At 45.7% G+C, this 14,535-nt stretch overlaps 1 protein-coding gene across 1 annotated transcript in view; it reads right to left on the bottom strand.

Annotated features, from left to right (window-relative positions):
• Positions 1-2,024: 2,024 nt before the first annotated feature.
• trim66 (tripartite motif containing 66) overlaps positions 2,025-14,535 on the bottom strand; it is a 19,270-nt gene continuing 6,759 nt past the window's right edge. Inside the window, exons 5-18 of the mRNA XM_056608073.1 lie at positions 14,075-14,191; positions 13,665-13,779; positions 13,242-13,388; positions 13,019-13,136; positions 11,675-12,645; positions 9,514-9,714; positions 9,066-9,222; positions 8,879-8,960; positions 8,611-8,785; positions 7,125-8,074; positions 6,888-6,999; positions 5,915-5,989; positions 5,650-5,802; positions 2,025-4,440 (exon numbers count right to left, since the gene is read on the bottom strand). Of these exons, the coding sequence (XP_056464048.1) occupies positions 4,201-4,440; positions 5,650-5,802; positions 5,915-5,989; positions 6,888-6,999; positions 7,125-8,074; positions 8,611-8,785; positions 8,879-8,960; positions 9,066-9,222; positions 9,514-9,714; positions 11,675-12,645; positions 13,019-13,136; positions 13,242-13,388; positions 13,665-13,779; positions 14,075-14,191 (3,613 nt within the window). The 3' untranslated portion in view covers positions 2,025-4,200. The remainder of the gene's footprint in view (positions 4,441-5,649; positions 5,803-5,914; positions 5,990-6,887; positions 7,000-7,124; positions 8,075-8,610; positions 8,786-8,878; positions 8,961-9,065; positions 9,223-9,513; positions 9,715-11,674; positions 12,646-13,018; positions 13,137-13,241; positions 13,389-13,664; positions 13,780-14,074; positions 14,192-14,535) is intronic.

Here is a 14,535-nt window from a genome sequence, read left to right as displayed (position 1 = left end):
ATGTTTTTTTTCATGACGACCGATAAAAAACGACAGTTTTACCCCTTATGTTTTTTTTCCTGACGACCGATAAAAAACAACAGTGTTACCCCTTATGTTTCTTTTCATGACGGCCGATGAAAAACGACAGTGTTACCCCTTATGTTTTTTTCATGTCGACCGATATAAAACGGCAGTGATACCCCTTATGTGTTTTTTCATGACGACCGATAAAAAACGACAGTGTTACCCCTTATGTTTTTTTCATGTCGACCGATATAAAACAACAGTGTTACCCCTTATGTTTTTTTTCATGACGACCGATAAAAAACGACAGTGTTACCCCTTATGTTTTTTTTCATGACGACCAATAAAAAACAACAGTGTTACCCCTTATGTTTTTTTTCATGACGGCCGATAAAAAACGACAGCATTACCCTTTATGTTTTTTTTCATGACGACCGATAAAAAACGACAGTGTTACCCCTTATGTTTTTTTCATGTCGACCGATATAAAACAACAGTGTTACCCTTATGTTTTTTTTCATGACGACCGATAAAAAACGACAGTTTTACCCCTTATGTTTTTTTTCATGACGACCGATAAAAAACAACAGTGTTACCCCTTATGTTTCTTTTCATGACAGCCGATAAAAAACGACAGTGTTACCCCTTATGTTTTTTTCATGTCGACCGATATAAAACGGCAGTGATACCCCTTATGTGTTTTTTCATGACGACCGATAAAAAACGACAGTGTTACCCCTTATGTTTTTTTTCATGACGACCGATAAAAAACGGCAGTGATACCCCTTATGTTTTTTTTCATGACGACCAATAAAAAACAACAGTGTTACCCCTTATGTTTTTTTTCATGACGGCCGATAAAAAACGACAGCATTACCCTTTATGTTTTTTTTCATGACGACCGATAAAAAACAACAGTGTTACCCCTTATGTTTTTTTTCATGACGACTGATAAAAAACGACAGTGATACCCCTTATGTTATTTTTCATGACGACTGATAAAAAACGACAGTGATACCCCTTATGTTTTTTTTCATGACGACCGATAAAATACGACAGCGTTACCCCTTATGTTTTTTTTCATGACGACCGATAAAAAACGTTTTTGCAGGGATCCGAATCTGAGCTGTTTAGAGTATTAACCTCCGAACTTATCAATGCACCATCAAGACAGCGAATAAAGTCATCACAATGGTTATACTTGATTTTATAATTCGCATGAAATAGAGATATGCGTCTTCCAACAGAGGACAACAACCGGACTTGACCCCCGGTCTCCAGGGGGTTAGCTCACAGCTCTCACCACTTCCCACTGAGACTTATCTTAAAATGATGTCTGTGGTTATATATGACAGTGCAATAGACATGATAGCATTATGTTTCAAATTAAAGATATTCTGTTTTCCACAGAAATTGAGCCGCGGTCGCCAGTGGGTTAGGCAGAGTACACTCCACTGCAGCACTGAGGCGATGAAAAATCACAATGATCAATCATCAATAAAGAGGATATACATGACATTAAAATGTATGTGTTTTTCTATTATTTCCCTTATGTTTTTTTTCATGACGACCAAAAAATACGACAGTGTTACCCCTTATGTTTTTTTCATGACGACTGAAAAAAACGACAGTGTTACCCCTTATGTTTTTTTCATGACGACCGATAAAAAACGACAGCATTACCCCTCATGTTTTTTCCATGTTGACCAATAATAGCGTCATACCCCTGTCAACTTTTTTTGCAGGGACCCGAACCTAAGCTGTTTGGAGTATTAACCTCCGAACTTATCAATGCACCATCAAGACACGGAATAAATTCAACACAATGGTTATACTTGACTCTATAAATCGCATGAAATAGAGATAAGAGTGTTCCAACAGATGACATCAACCGGACTTGAACCCCGGTCTCCAGGGGGTTAGCTCACAGCTCTCTCCACTACCCACTGAGAGTTTCATTGCAACCCTGAACGTGTGTAAGTAACACAGTTCAACACAGTGAAAAATAAATCCCTTTTATTAAGCATGATTCAAGTATGGAATGTATTGAAATTGTTCTTTTTAATGATTAAAAACTTTTATTGTATCTTAAAGGGCATTTTATTGCATGGTTTTGCACAAAAACGTTAGAATCAATGATGTTAAGGACACATTTTCAATTTGTAAGTATGTGGTGAAAAACAACATGCAATAGCTACAGAAAACTGCCCAAGATTCTTTAATTTGAGGAGTAACATATGGCTGTAATATGAAGTCATACATCCATGGTAGTACCTCATTTATAGCCTTATTCTATACTCTCACCTTATTGGCATATGTTCCACCACAAGTGTTGGCATGTGAAGTGTATCTTTTTTTCAAATAAAAGATTTGACACATTAGACTCAGCCAGAACAGACGGTATGCAATGCAAAATAATGTTTAAATATAGAGCTTGTAAAAGTAGCCTACATTTAGTCAGTGCTTTTTATTTGACTGTAAAGGTGTAGAGATGGTACTATTTGGTGTCTTTCTTGTAAAATCTATATCAAATGTGTGCTCCAGATATATAGAAAATATTTAACCCCTTCATAATATAGGCCTACACAGCGTTTGCAAATCAAATATTACTTTTAAATGCCCATACAAAGTTGCAGAAAAGTCAATTAATACCATAGTAATCTTAGTCTATAACAGGATGAGCTATATGATAATATAGCTGTGTTTTGTCTATGAAACACATTTTATTGACATCAATATGTAGAATTAGTATGATGACACAAAAAAAATTGTTTCAACATAACTATACACTTATTAGGGATTATGCCTACTTCGTATAATGGGAGGATACCACCAGAATCGATAAACAAGGTGCAATGTCAACATTACATTGATAAAAAAGTGCCAAGGCAATAAAGAGCCCTCAATCTAGAAAAACTGATTTTATGAAATTAAACTGTTAAAAATGATATAGTCAAATAAATGACAGGACATACAAAGGGAAGCTCTAAGCAAGCTCAGTAAAAACCAATGCTTTGTTACTCTGGTTCAATAGGAGTTATTTAAACAGTAGATGAACACTTTGTTGAAGCACCAGCTTAACATATACAAACTATACTAGAATAAGGAATTCCCTCAAATACAATCAAACAAAAAGACAGTGAGTAAATTAAATTCTTTCTTGAGTAAACTGAACTTGATGGATTGCTGCATGTGAAGGGCCAGCATTCATAATCCATGTTAATCAAATAGCTAAAGAGATTTTAGCAATTTAAAGTCTTGCTTTAAATCACTAAAGTAAAGCTGTCACTTCAGGTCTACTTGAAAAGAAAAAATAACATAATAACAGGTCCAACATTTCTAACAAAGCACTGAAAACAACTGCCTGCAATTGTTTGTGACTTAAATGAACATATTAAAAGAGCCACATATAGAAATATGTATGGTAGGCCTATTATTAAGATAGGTTATTATTAATCATAAAATGTCAAAGTGCTGCACATAATAATTGGGGTTTCGATTTAGTAGTAATGCTCAGCTTACAATAAATACTAGATATCCACTTCACAAAGACACATAGCAAATGTGCAGTGTAAAAAAACAACATACCAGATTATAGGTAGTACATAATATCAATACATTTATGGGTCTATATATTCAAGATCTCAAGATGAATTGGAAGTATCTTTGAGTCAGTATGTAAGAAGTGAAATACATAATTAGAAAAAATATTTAACAAACTAGCATTTTACATACATTTATCATTCAGTGCCTTCTGTATGTCAATATGTATGTGTACATTTTCTGATGAAAACTTGCCTTCTGTATGTCAATATGTATGTGTACATTTTCTGATGAAAACAATGCGACACTAGACAATTTTTAAACCTGCACTATTTAACTTTTATACTGCAGCCATTTTCTCCCATTAAAAAATATCAGAACTAGAAAGATTCCGAAGAATGAAAGGCAGCCCTCCACGATTCAATCCATCCAAGGAATGCTTCTCTTTAACTCGTTTTATTCTGGTCAACTTTTGTCCGCTTACAAAACGTGCATAGTGCAGGTTTAATGTTTCATCACGATATCATAAATAAATCACTGAAAAGCAAAGGAATACCAATACAGTCTTCAAGTCTGGCCGAAAAAACTGTCCCTGTAGAATCTGTGAAAACAAACTTGGTACTAGAAGTATTGGTTCTTCCCTCTTCTTTATTACAAGTGATGCTTTCTGGAGTTCAGCGAGTGTCTCCTCTTCCTCTTCCTGTGAGACTGTTCCCTCCTCTCTGGCCAGGGAAAGCCGTTCTCCGCAGCCCTGTAGGCTTCGTCGTACTCGTCATCACTGTCAGAGTCCTGGCCGGCCGGGAGGAAGACTCCGAGAGGGAAGGCTTCGTTCAGCCTGGAGTTGAAGAAGGACTCCAGGCTCCGGCCTGCCTGCGCCACCTCTGAGTCGGGCTGCGTTCAGGAAGAGAGTGTTACACACAGTTTAGTGTGTCACACAGAATAGTGTTACAGTCGGGACCTCGTTAGGGGAACGGGGTACACCTTTTGAACTGCCCAGACCAAGAGTCTGGGCAGTTCAAAAGCTGAAGCTGAAGAGACAACACTTCTAGTTGCCTCTTCACAAAAGCTCAGTTGTTGATATTAAGTTCTAGGCATATTTTCAGTCGATCTTCTTATTTAATAGACTTAGTAGGCGGTTGCAGTGGATACATGGGTCCCAATGAACAGCGATAATCCATTTGAATTGCGGATGGGATGTCAAACATATTGGCACAATATGTTACACAAAGGGTGTTGGTCAATACCAAGGATGTATTTGCATTCTTGGAAGAACGTCCTTGCAGATCGAACGCATAGCTGTACCGTTAAGACACTCTTGTGCTTAATGGTACAGCGAAATCCCTCACTCCAGACAGTTGAGTTGGACACGATCCAGCCCTCAACTGTATGGCATTCAAATTCATTGATTAAAGATATAAGCCAACACAATTAGATATATTAAGTAATATTATACTAATGATTTGAACAATTCAATTCCATATAAAAGATAGGCTAAACGGACAGTAAATAACCTAATTATACTATAAAATAGTCTCAAAAAGCAATTCAAGCAGTTTCCTGAAAGACGGAGGACATTTTTCTTCCACACAGAATCAACACATAAGCTGCCACCTTCACGCCTTATAGGTTACCAGATAACTTTGACAAAAACATTATTTAGAAGTTTTATGTTGATCCCGGACGACCTAAGGCTGTTCTCATTGCAACCCTTGTTATTGGAAAGTTCGCTCAACCGATGTATCCTTGGTATTGTGGGCGTGACAACAACGCATGAGGCGTTTTCAAAGTGTTTGCTGAATACAAACTTGAGTTTAGAAATAGCACTTTTACTGATGAATATGATGTTGAGTGAGGACACAAGACCACAACAATAGACACGTTTGTGCATTGATCAACGGCCATGGTATAATTATGCATGTTGCGTCACACACACACACACACACACACACACACACACACACACACACACACACACACACACACACACACACACACACACACACACACACACACACACACACACACACACACACACACACACACACACACACAGTAATGTTGGCTGAATCAATTGTCACAAGACACTGTTTAGGTACTCACGTAATTGAACTTGGCACAGTTTCGGAACATGAGATAGACATCAGCGACATACTCCTCTGGAGAGGCGTAGCGGCGAGTGTTGCCCTTGCTGAGTCTTGCCCGGATCTGAGACAGGTCCATGGGCCTTTTGATGATCTGATAATAATGTCGAGCCTGCATGTAAAAAAACAGCAATAATCTCTTAAAAGGATGGCCCCAACACACTCTGTGAGAGTACATTAGAGTTGGCTTTCACCAGAACGTAAGGCAAATGATGGCCACTTACGAGTGGACTGACAGGCTCGTGGAAGGGAGCGCTTAGGACGTTACTGAAGAGCAGAAGAGTCAGGCGCTGACATTTCTTTCGAGAGCAAACAGAATACAAGGTTATTAAATGAACCACCAAATAACAGCGCGCGCACACACACACACACACACACACACACTAGTGTAGTAAAACTGAACGATTATTCGATCAACATAATATCTTCTGTTTCAAAATAAAAATACCCCTTATAAGCCCTGTCTACCAAGTAAAATATAGATTATGCAACCCATTTTCAACCTAGATTGTATCAAGATTACAAAAAACTAATCTTTTTACATGAAGGGCACACCATGCTGAGAACGGCCTCAGCCGGTTTAAGAAGTAGGGGCAGTTTATGAGAAACCCCGCTCTATATGTAGGTTAGGCACAGATAGGTTTCAGGCTTGTAACACAACCATGGTCTACATAGCTTTGAATAATGCCACAAATCTTGTCAAATAACGGCATTGCAAAGGCTAGGAATCGCTCAAAAAAAGAAGGCACCGAGATTCTCAAACCATTAGCATAAGACGCACCCTTTGTGTCAGTGCCTTGACAGCCAGTGACAAATTACGTACAGCGCTTCAGTAAGAGATTCTGTCTAGAAGAGACCATATCTCTAGAAAGAGTGTACACCTAGCCTCCTGAGGACATGCTGATATTCCCAGTTGCGTTTCGCAAGGAATATCTGGCCTTGGCTAAGAAGGCCTTGCGTTGGAGGTCGCATATTCGTTGCGTGGTTCAAAAAACTGAAATGTATGATTCATTTTTTCTTGATTGCTTATCAGACATTTAGCACCTCACTTCAATATAGATGGATAGACAGAAGTGTGGTGCTCAATGTCTGATAAGAAATCAAGGCAAAAATATATGTATTTATACATTAATTAATACTGGATTCTGCTCATTCTAATTATTTCAAAAGCTTTGATTGCTTCAGAAAACAACTCACTCGCTGGTCACAGGAAGACAGTCCCAGGACTGCTGCTGTCCTTTCCATCTCACAGTCGTACTCCACCTCTGGCTGCATGACATCCCTACACAAGGTGCATATCCAGTCACCCCTAGAGGCAAGTTCATAAAGAAACAAGTCAACCCCATGGTGTCGCCTGTCCGTAGGCGTCAGAGAATAAGAGTTTGGCGTTGATGTGAGCCCTTGGTTACGTGTGGTCTATGAGGGGAAACTTACGTCGGAAAGCTCAGAAGCGGAGGGATGTGGCAGGCCAGGTGGAAGACTTTGGGACAGCGATCGCAGCACAGCAGGTCCCCTCCGATCAGACACACGGCGCAGAAGTCCTCGCTCTCCATCTCCTCTCCGTGTTGCCCCGTCTCCCCCCCGGGTCCCGGGTTGGCGATCAGCAGGCCCCTGTGGCCCACGGGGGGGCCCTCGTCCAGGTCGGAGCGCAGGGCCTGGGGCTCATCGTCCCCCCCATCATCATCGTCGTCGTCGTCGTCGTCGTTGTTGTTCACGTCGGGTTCTGACAGATCCAACTCTGGGTCAGAGTCGCCAGAGAACTGGGAGTCCCTGGGGTGGTTGGACGTGACGTCGGAGTCACTGTCGTCGGCCTGGAAACGGTGTTCCGAGTCGGGGTGGGGGTGTTGGTGGCGTTGGTGCTGTCCGCCGGACTTTGCTTCGGCATCGGCCTCAGAGTCTGCGTCGTCAGCGGGGTCCAGGTCTACCGCGTCTCCCGGACCCCCGTGGTCGTAGTCCCGTTGACCCGGGGGTTGGTAGTCCGCCCTGAGGGGATCAGACGCCTCTGCGGCATCCCAGTCACCCCCGGGGTCCCGCTCTCCGGTGCGCGCTGATTCCGCCAGAGCCACGGCCTCGGGGTCCGCCTCCTCCTCCTCCGACGACGACGACGATGAAGACCCGAGGTGCGGCTCGTATTCCTGGGACAAGTCCGAGTCGAGCTGCGGGTCGTAGCCCGGATCCGGATCCGGTTCCGGTTCCGAGAGGAGTTCTGGCTCTGAGTCCGAGTCCGGGTCTGGAGAAGGCACAAGGTGCTTGGGCTCAGGGGTCCCCTGGGGGTCGTAGAGGTCCCCAGGGGCGGTGGGTCGACCCGGGCTTTGGGACGCCGTGTACGGGGGCGTGTTGAACAACAGGGTGGCCCTCCTGAAAGCAGAGCCACCGGGGATGTCCTACGCATTCAAAATGGAAGAAAAGGGCAACAATCAAGTTATGGGAAAGGATCTAAAAGGTACAAAGCATGGGACAATGCTGATTTACTTGCATTAAACCTTTCAAGTACTCAAAATGTGCTAAACTAAAACGTTTTCTTTGTATGTCCCACGTGCCATGAAACACAATAAAATTATTCCTATGCTTGTAGTGTGTGTGTATATATTTTATTAATACCTATAATCTTATTCATTAATCATGGTTGAATCATGAATCCTATGACCTTTGGTATGGATCCCAATTCTTGTTACCTTATTGTCCTTTATTTTATTTGAATGATTGTCCTTCTCATGTTTTGTGTGATTGTAGTGTGATTCATGCCTTTGTAAAAGCACTATAAATGTGTTCAAAGGACGCTTTATCAATAAACCTGTGTCTGAAAGGTGCTATATACCAACGTGTGTCTGATGGGTAGCTAAATCAATACACCTGCCTTGCCCTCGTACACCAAAACTTGCACCTTAAGACTGCAGCCCAGAGAACAGATGTCACCCACCTGGCCCCGGCCATCAGCCCGGGCTGGCCTCTGGGAGCAGGCCCCGGCCCCGGCCGGGAGCGGGTCGCTCTGGCGCCGTCCGTGCGGGGGCAGGCGAGACACCAGCACTTTGAGCCGTTCCAGACATACCACCGGGACCTTTGGACTGTCAGCCGCCCCCACGAAGTCCCTTTCGCTTCAACAAAACACACACAAGGTGATCAAATGGTTTTTTTCCGGTTCTTCCGGACTTCCGGTTCAAGTCTGCTGCTGTTCTGAGCATAGTTACCTGTTGGTTTTCTGTACGTTCCTCCCTTTGTAGCATTTCTCTTCCACTTTATACTCCGTTTCGTCTTTCGAAAAAGGGTGATCTGATTGGAGAGAGGTGCTTTTAAAGAACAGCTTTGAGTTTGCTCTATAGTGGACAGCAGCAGCAGAGCGATACATGTGACGACATGAATGAAACGGTGCAGCACCTGGCTCAGTCTTATAATACAACAATGGGGACGGAAGTTGCAGGGAGCCCTGTCCTCTGCAACGTGTGCGGCCAACTGGGGCTGGCTTTTTCTGCCTGGCAACACACTGGATCACCCCGTCGGACGACCTCCGCCGCCTCTCATCCATGCGGCTGTACTGAGGATGATAGGAAACGCGGGGAGAACCTTTAAGAAAACAGCCCTCATTCCGAGCATACCGGGCATGTGAGTCTATTTAACAGTGGATTGAATTATTAATAAACATATATACATACATCGACCAAATCAACATTAAAGGCAGCTGTATTTAAAAAAAATTAGAACTGAACGGAAATCGATGTCGGCCTTAAGATTGTATAAGTGGTTTGCAGTCGCGTCTCCAGGCCGGTTCCGTCCTCTCGGAGAAGGGGATTGATCAGGCAGACGGTGGGCGGGTGGTGTGCTCTACCTGGTCCGGAGCTCCGCCCCCCAGGCTGGCGGCGGCGGCGGCGGCGGCGGCGCTGGGTGCGGGGGCTGCGGGCGGTTCTGCTGGGATGCTCTGGGAGCGGCTGCTCCTCCTCCCACACGCCGAGCCGGAGGAGCGCCTGCTGCTGGGGGCCTCGGCTCCGCTCCCGTGGGCTGTCAGCGACGCCTCCAGGGACGAGGGTCTCTGTCAGGGAGGGATGACGCAGGCACGCACACACACACACACACGCACACACACACACACACACACCAACAGGCACACACAGGCACACACACACGCACACACGCACCGACAGGCACACACACACACACACACACACACACGCACACACACACACACACACACACACGCACACACACGCATGCACACAAACACACAATAAAGCAAACAAACTAAAGAGGCTTTCGTGACAGCCACTGAGCGGTGATACAACAGTGATTATGTGCAGCCATTACGGTTTGTCAGAGAGACAGAGAGAAAAGAATGGGGGGTGTGTGGTAAAACACACTTTTCAATGTGTCAAACACACACACACAGAAAGTAAATCAGGAAAATCATCATTAAAAAGATTAAACCGCCCAATCACCTCAAACGTTAAGATGGATCAACACAACCGCATAGATTATTTATGTTCACTGCTAAATGAAAGGCCTGTTATAACCTCAATTATCATATGTAAATGAAACATCAAGGTGGTCGAGATTTAGCCCGGCTTGCAAAGCATTCATTAACCCTCCTTTTCGTCTCACTCTTCCATGCCGTTTTTGCCTCGCTCGTGTGTGCGTTTTTACACCAAAAAATAGACAACGCAACAGAACGTCTGAACGGTGTCCCCAACTTAATCCGTGGTTCTCTGTCTGCGAGTGTGACAACCCGCCTGACGGCAGCTCCCTGTAAGCTCCTCGCCGAGCTCTCGAGGTATCAGTATGTTTTCCTCCGCAGAGAATAACGAGGCGGATCCGACAGCACTGCACGTGTTCATAATCACCCTGCACCTATAAACACACCTCACCTGATCCCCGCTCCCTGAGGACAGCTGGTGCAGGACCGGTTCAAAACGAGGGGGGACAAAGGAGGAACTTCTAATCCCGCTCCCGCTGACGTGACGGCGAGGGAGGGAGCAGGGATTTGTGTGTGGAAGAGTGGGAACCGGAACTGAGATCTAACTGGCAGCCTCTGCTATTCCCCGAGTGCCTCATTAATGCCAGGTTAAGTACATGTGCACCGGCTTCCCTTCAATGGTTCTGTCATACTACAGACGCAGCGACTTGGAAAACATGGGAACTGTTTGTGTGTTTGTGTTTGTGTGTGTGTGTATGTTTTTGTGTGTGTGGTGTGTGTGTTTGTGTGTGTGTGTTTGATGATTATTTGGTTGTTCAAACTTCTGACATCAAGTGTGCTCATGAGAAATGAGGCCATCCTTGATTTGAAGTTGCATCATTCTGCGCAGTTTTCTATTTTAAGTGACAACTGAGGCTTTGTGTTGGATGATGCTTTTTTTGTGCTGTAAAGGAAATATGTTCCAGCTTGTTGTTTCACCATCTGTTTTATTACACACTAGCTGTCAACCTTGGCAACTGATCATTTCAGCATAAAATAAAACGTCCGTCTTTCAGTACTTGGTGTGAGCGCGTTGATTTTTCCTTTTCTTCCTTTCTTTGGGACTCAAGGCTGTACTGCCTTTCCTCCATTTATCATTTGCAATTACAATGATAAAGACCTGACAACATGTATTATTGTGCATGTGCTGGCTAAATGTTGCAATAAGTCTTTGTGTTTCCTTAACTGTTACCTACTTCAATCTGTTTAGTGCTTGTGCACCCTTGCACAAGCTGCTAAACCTTCCTTGTAGGTTTAGCAGTGTTTACACACGCACAACATTTCGTAGCCTAACGCCTATAGAAATGTATGTGCTCTAAACGCATATCAAGTAGGTTGATGAATTTTCAAAGAAAAACTCGAAGGAGCCCAATATGGGGGCACAAAATATGAAATTGCTCAATCATTGCTCAATGTAATCAGCGCAACACATGCTTGCCCCCCACACACCAGTAAATATTGCTGACATGCAGGAATCCTGCATTTGAATACCAAAAAGTGCATGCTCTTCTAAATATGTTTTGTATGAGAATGTATTCCTCACCCTGGCATCTCTGTGGTCTCCAGGCAGCGGAGGCAGAGGTGGAGGTGGTGGTGGTGGTGGTGGTGGTGCTGGTGGCGGGGGACTGGTCCGTTGCTGCTCTTCCCGCCGCTCCGCTTGCGTTAACCCCTTGGACTGACGCTCCACCTGGACACCGGTAGCTTGCTCCACCCTCTCCTCCCGCTGCCCCCTGCTGCTACTCGTTCCCCCTCTGACTCCCACCCCCACTGTGTGTCTATGGCCGTGCTCCTCCCTCTGCCTCCCCTCCAAGGCGTCTTCTGCCATCCCGTCCAGGGCGGCGGCCTTCTGCTGCTGCTTCTGTTGCTGCTGCTGCTGCTGAGGCCTGTTGGCGGGGAAGGTCTCCCCCGGGTCCGGCCTGCTCTGGAGTTCTGCAAGTGGCTGCTTGCTGTGGTTCTCAGGAATACGTCCCACAGGATGCCCTTTGCACTGGGGCTGCGGCGTAGCGTGTTGGGGATGGGAGGGGAGGCTGTTGTCCTGACCACCGCTAAGATAAAGAGTGTCCACGCCCGGGGCGGGCGGCGACGGCGACGAGGAAGGAGGAGGCGGTGGCGTTGGGGGAAGCGGAGGCGGGATGCACTGCAGCGTGGCGGCCTGCGCTCCCGGGTTGCTGATCTGGGGGTCCCAGCAGCTCTGGAGGGACTGGGTTTGGTGGAGGGCGGCGGGGGTAAGGGTGGGCGGGACGCCGCAGCCGGAGCTGTAGGAGGCCGGATCCAGCTGGTTCTTGTGCATGCTGGCGGACAGGCCCGGCTGAGGGGGTCCAGCGTGCAGGCAGCACAGCTGAGGCTGGCAGCACGCCTGGTAGCCGCCGCCGCCGCCGCCGCCGCAGCCCAGCTCTCGGCCTCTCTGGCAGGCCGAGGGCAGCGACAGGCACGGGACGGGCTGAGGCCTCAGTAGGCTGGGGCAGGACAAGGCCTGGGGAAAGGGGCAGTTCCCCCCCTCAACAGAAATTTGACCTGTGGGAACAACCAGTCATACGTATAGATGTATTAGAATGCCGCCATGGACTACTAGGTTTATCAAGCTGCTATACTTATAGAGGCTACTTGGTTTATCAAGCTGCTAGTTACTTATAGAGGCTACTAGGTTTATCAAGCTGCTAGTTACTTACAGAGGCTACTAGGTTGATCAAGCTGCTAGTTACTCATAGAGGCTACTTGTTTGATCAAGCTGCTAGTTACTTATAGAGGCTACTTGGTTGATGAAGCTGCTAGTTACTTATAGAGGCTACCTGGTTTATCAAGCTGCTAATTACCTAGAGAAGCTACTTGGTTGATGAAGCTGCTAGTTACTTATAGAGGCTACCTGGTTTATCAAGCTGCTAGTTACCTAGAGAGGCTACTTGCTTGGTCCAGTAGCTCGCGTCCCAGTTAAACTTGATCTTCACGGGTAGCCATGAGTCCAAGTAGAGCGATGGTTCAAGCAGTTGCTGCATCTGAAGTGAAATCTCACAGGGAAAAGGGCGTTCACTTCCTTGTTAACATCGCATTTAAACACAGTTATGAACTGCACTTATGTAGACTAAAAGACAGAGCTGTTAATCGCAGCCTACCAACTCCTTGCTGAATAGCACTGGGCTCCTGCAGTGCTGAGTCGTTGCCCAGGTAACAAACTGATGCACATGGTCCAGTTGTCCGCAGATCTCTATGGCGCCCTGTAGTTGATCATCCAAGCGTTGCTGGAAGTCCTCGGAGATCTTCTGCAAAGGAGCACAAATTCATGTCCACCATCAAAGTTAATTACTTACCTCAGGAAGTGTGGATGGATTGCTGGCTAATCAATGGTTGTTCTTTTACTTCGCCGGACGTAGTTGCTAGGATGCTACAGTAAGCAGCTTTGACTGATCAGTATTGGCTCGCCTTCGCTCTCAGCTTTCAGGAATGATTACAACGCGGTGGCAACCCATTCCTTGCTTGTACATTCCTCATGGTCAATCGAACCACGGAAGAGGAGGAAGAGAGACAAAAGTAATTACCTCAAGTTGCTCTATTAATAGGCCGGCCCGTTTGTTCAGCTCGTTCATCATAATCATTTTTGCCATTTTAATCTGGTTCTCTGCCTTCCTCTGCATGATCTTTACTCCGTGGAGCCTGCAAAATAATGGAGACACAAAATCACCTTCTGATTGCGAACACGGAAATCACAACACAAGCTTGAGATTCACAGCTGTACTCGGTATCTCATATCGATCTGCGGCCATTGTTGTTCCTACAATGCCAGAGCAGCTCGATAGAAAGGAAGATATTAATTGCGGAATAGTCACCGTCTTTGTCCGATCTATCCAATTTCCAGTCCAGCGGTGACAAAAACGACTTAACCTTGAAACAGTTAGTCAGTGTGCCTCCCAAAGGATTTGTTTTGTTTGTACCGGGAATCTCGACTGACCTGTCCTCTACCTGCTTGGCAGTGTTCTCCACGCTGGCCCTCCTCTCGTCCAGCTGCACCGCCAGGCTCTCAAACAACCACTGCTGGTCCTGAAGGGCCTTCCCGATGTGCACCAGCCTGCACCGGCCGGAAGGTGACATTAACACACAGCAATGTCGGGTCATTAACCCACCTCCTCCTTACTCCGCCTCTCCCAGCATCCAACACACCACCGACACTCCAGGGTGATCAGACCTGTTCCCCCCCCCCCCCCCCCCCCGCTCACAGACGGGACAGGACATTATGCAGGTGACCTTAGAGGAAAGACACTGTGGCCTGCTCTACCGTAGAAGGCAACAGTGTATGCATAAGCAATGAGAACCAAGGCGCAACCAAGGATAGTGTATTCAGATGTTGTGGATAAAAGTGACAGGGCACTTAGAGTGTGTTGTGGCTGCTGTTGTTGCCGCAACTTTTATAAC

This window comes from Gadus chalcogrammus, chromosome 14 (assembly GCF_026213295.1).
Source record: "Gadus chalcogrammus isolate NIFS_2021 chromosome 14, NIFS_Gcha_1.0, whole genome shotgun sequence".
Taxonomy (NCBI): domain Eukaryota; kingdom Metazoa; phylum Chordata; class Actinopteri; order Gadiformes; family Gadidae; genus Gadus; species Gadus chalcogrammus.
This window is presented reverse-complemented; position numbering and strand designations above follow the sequence as displayed.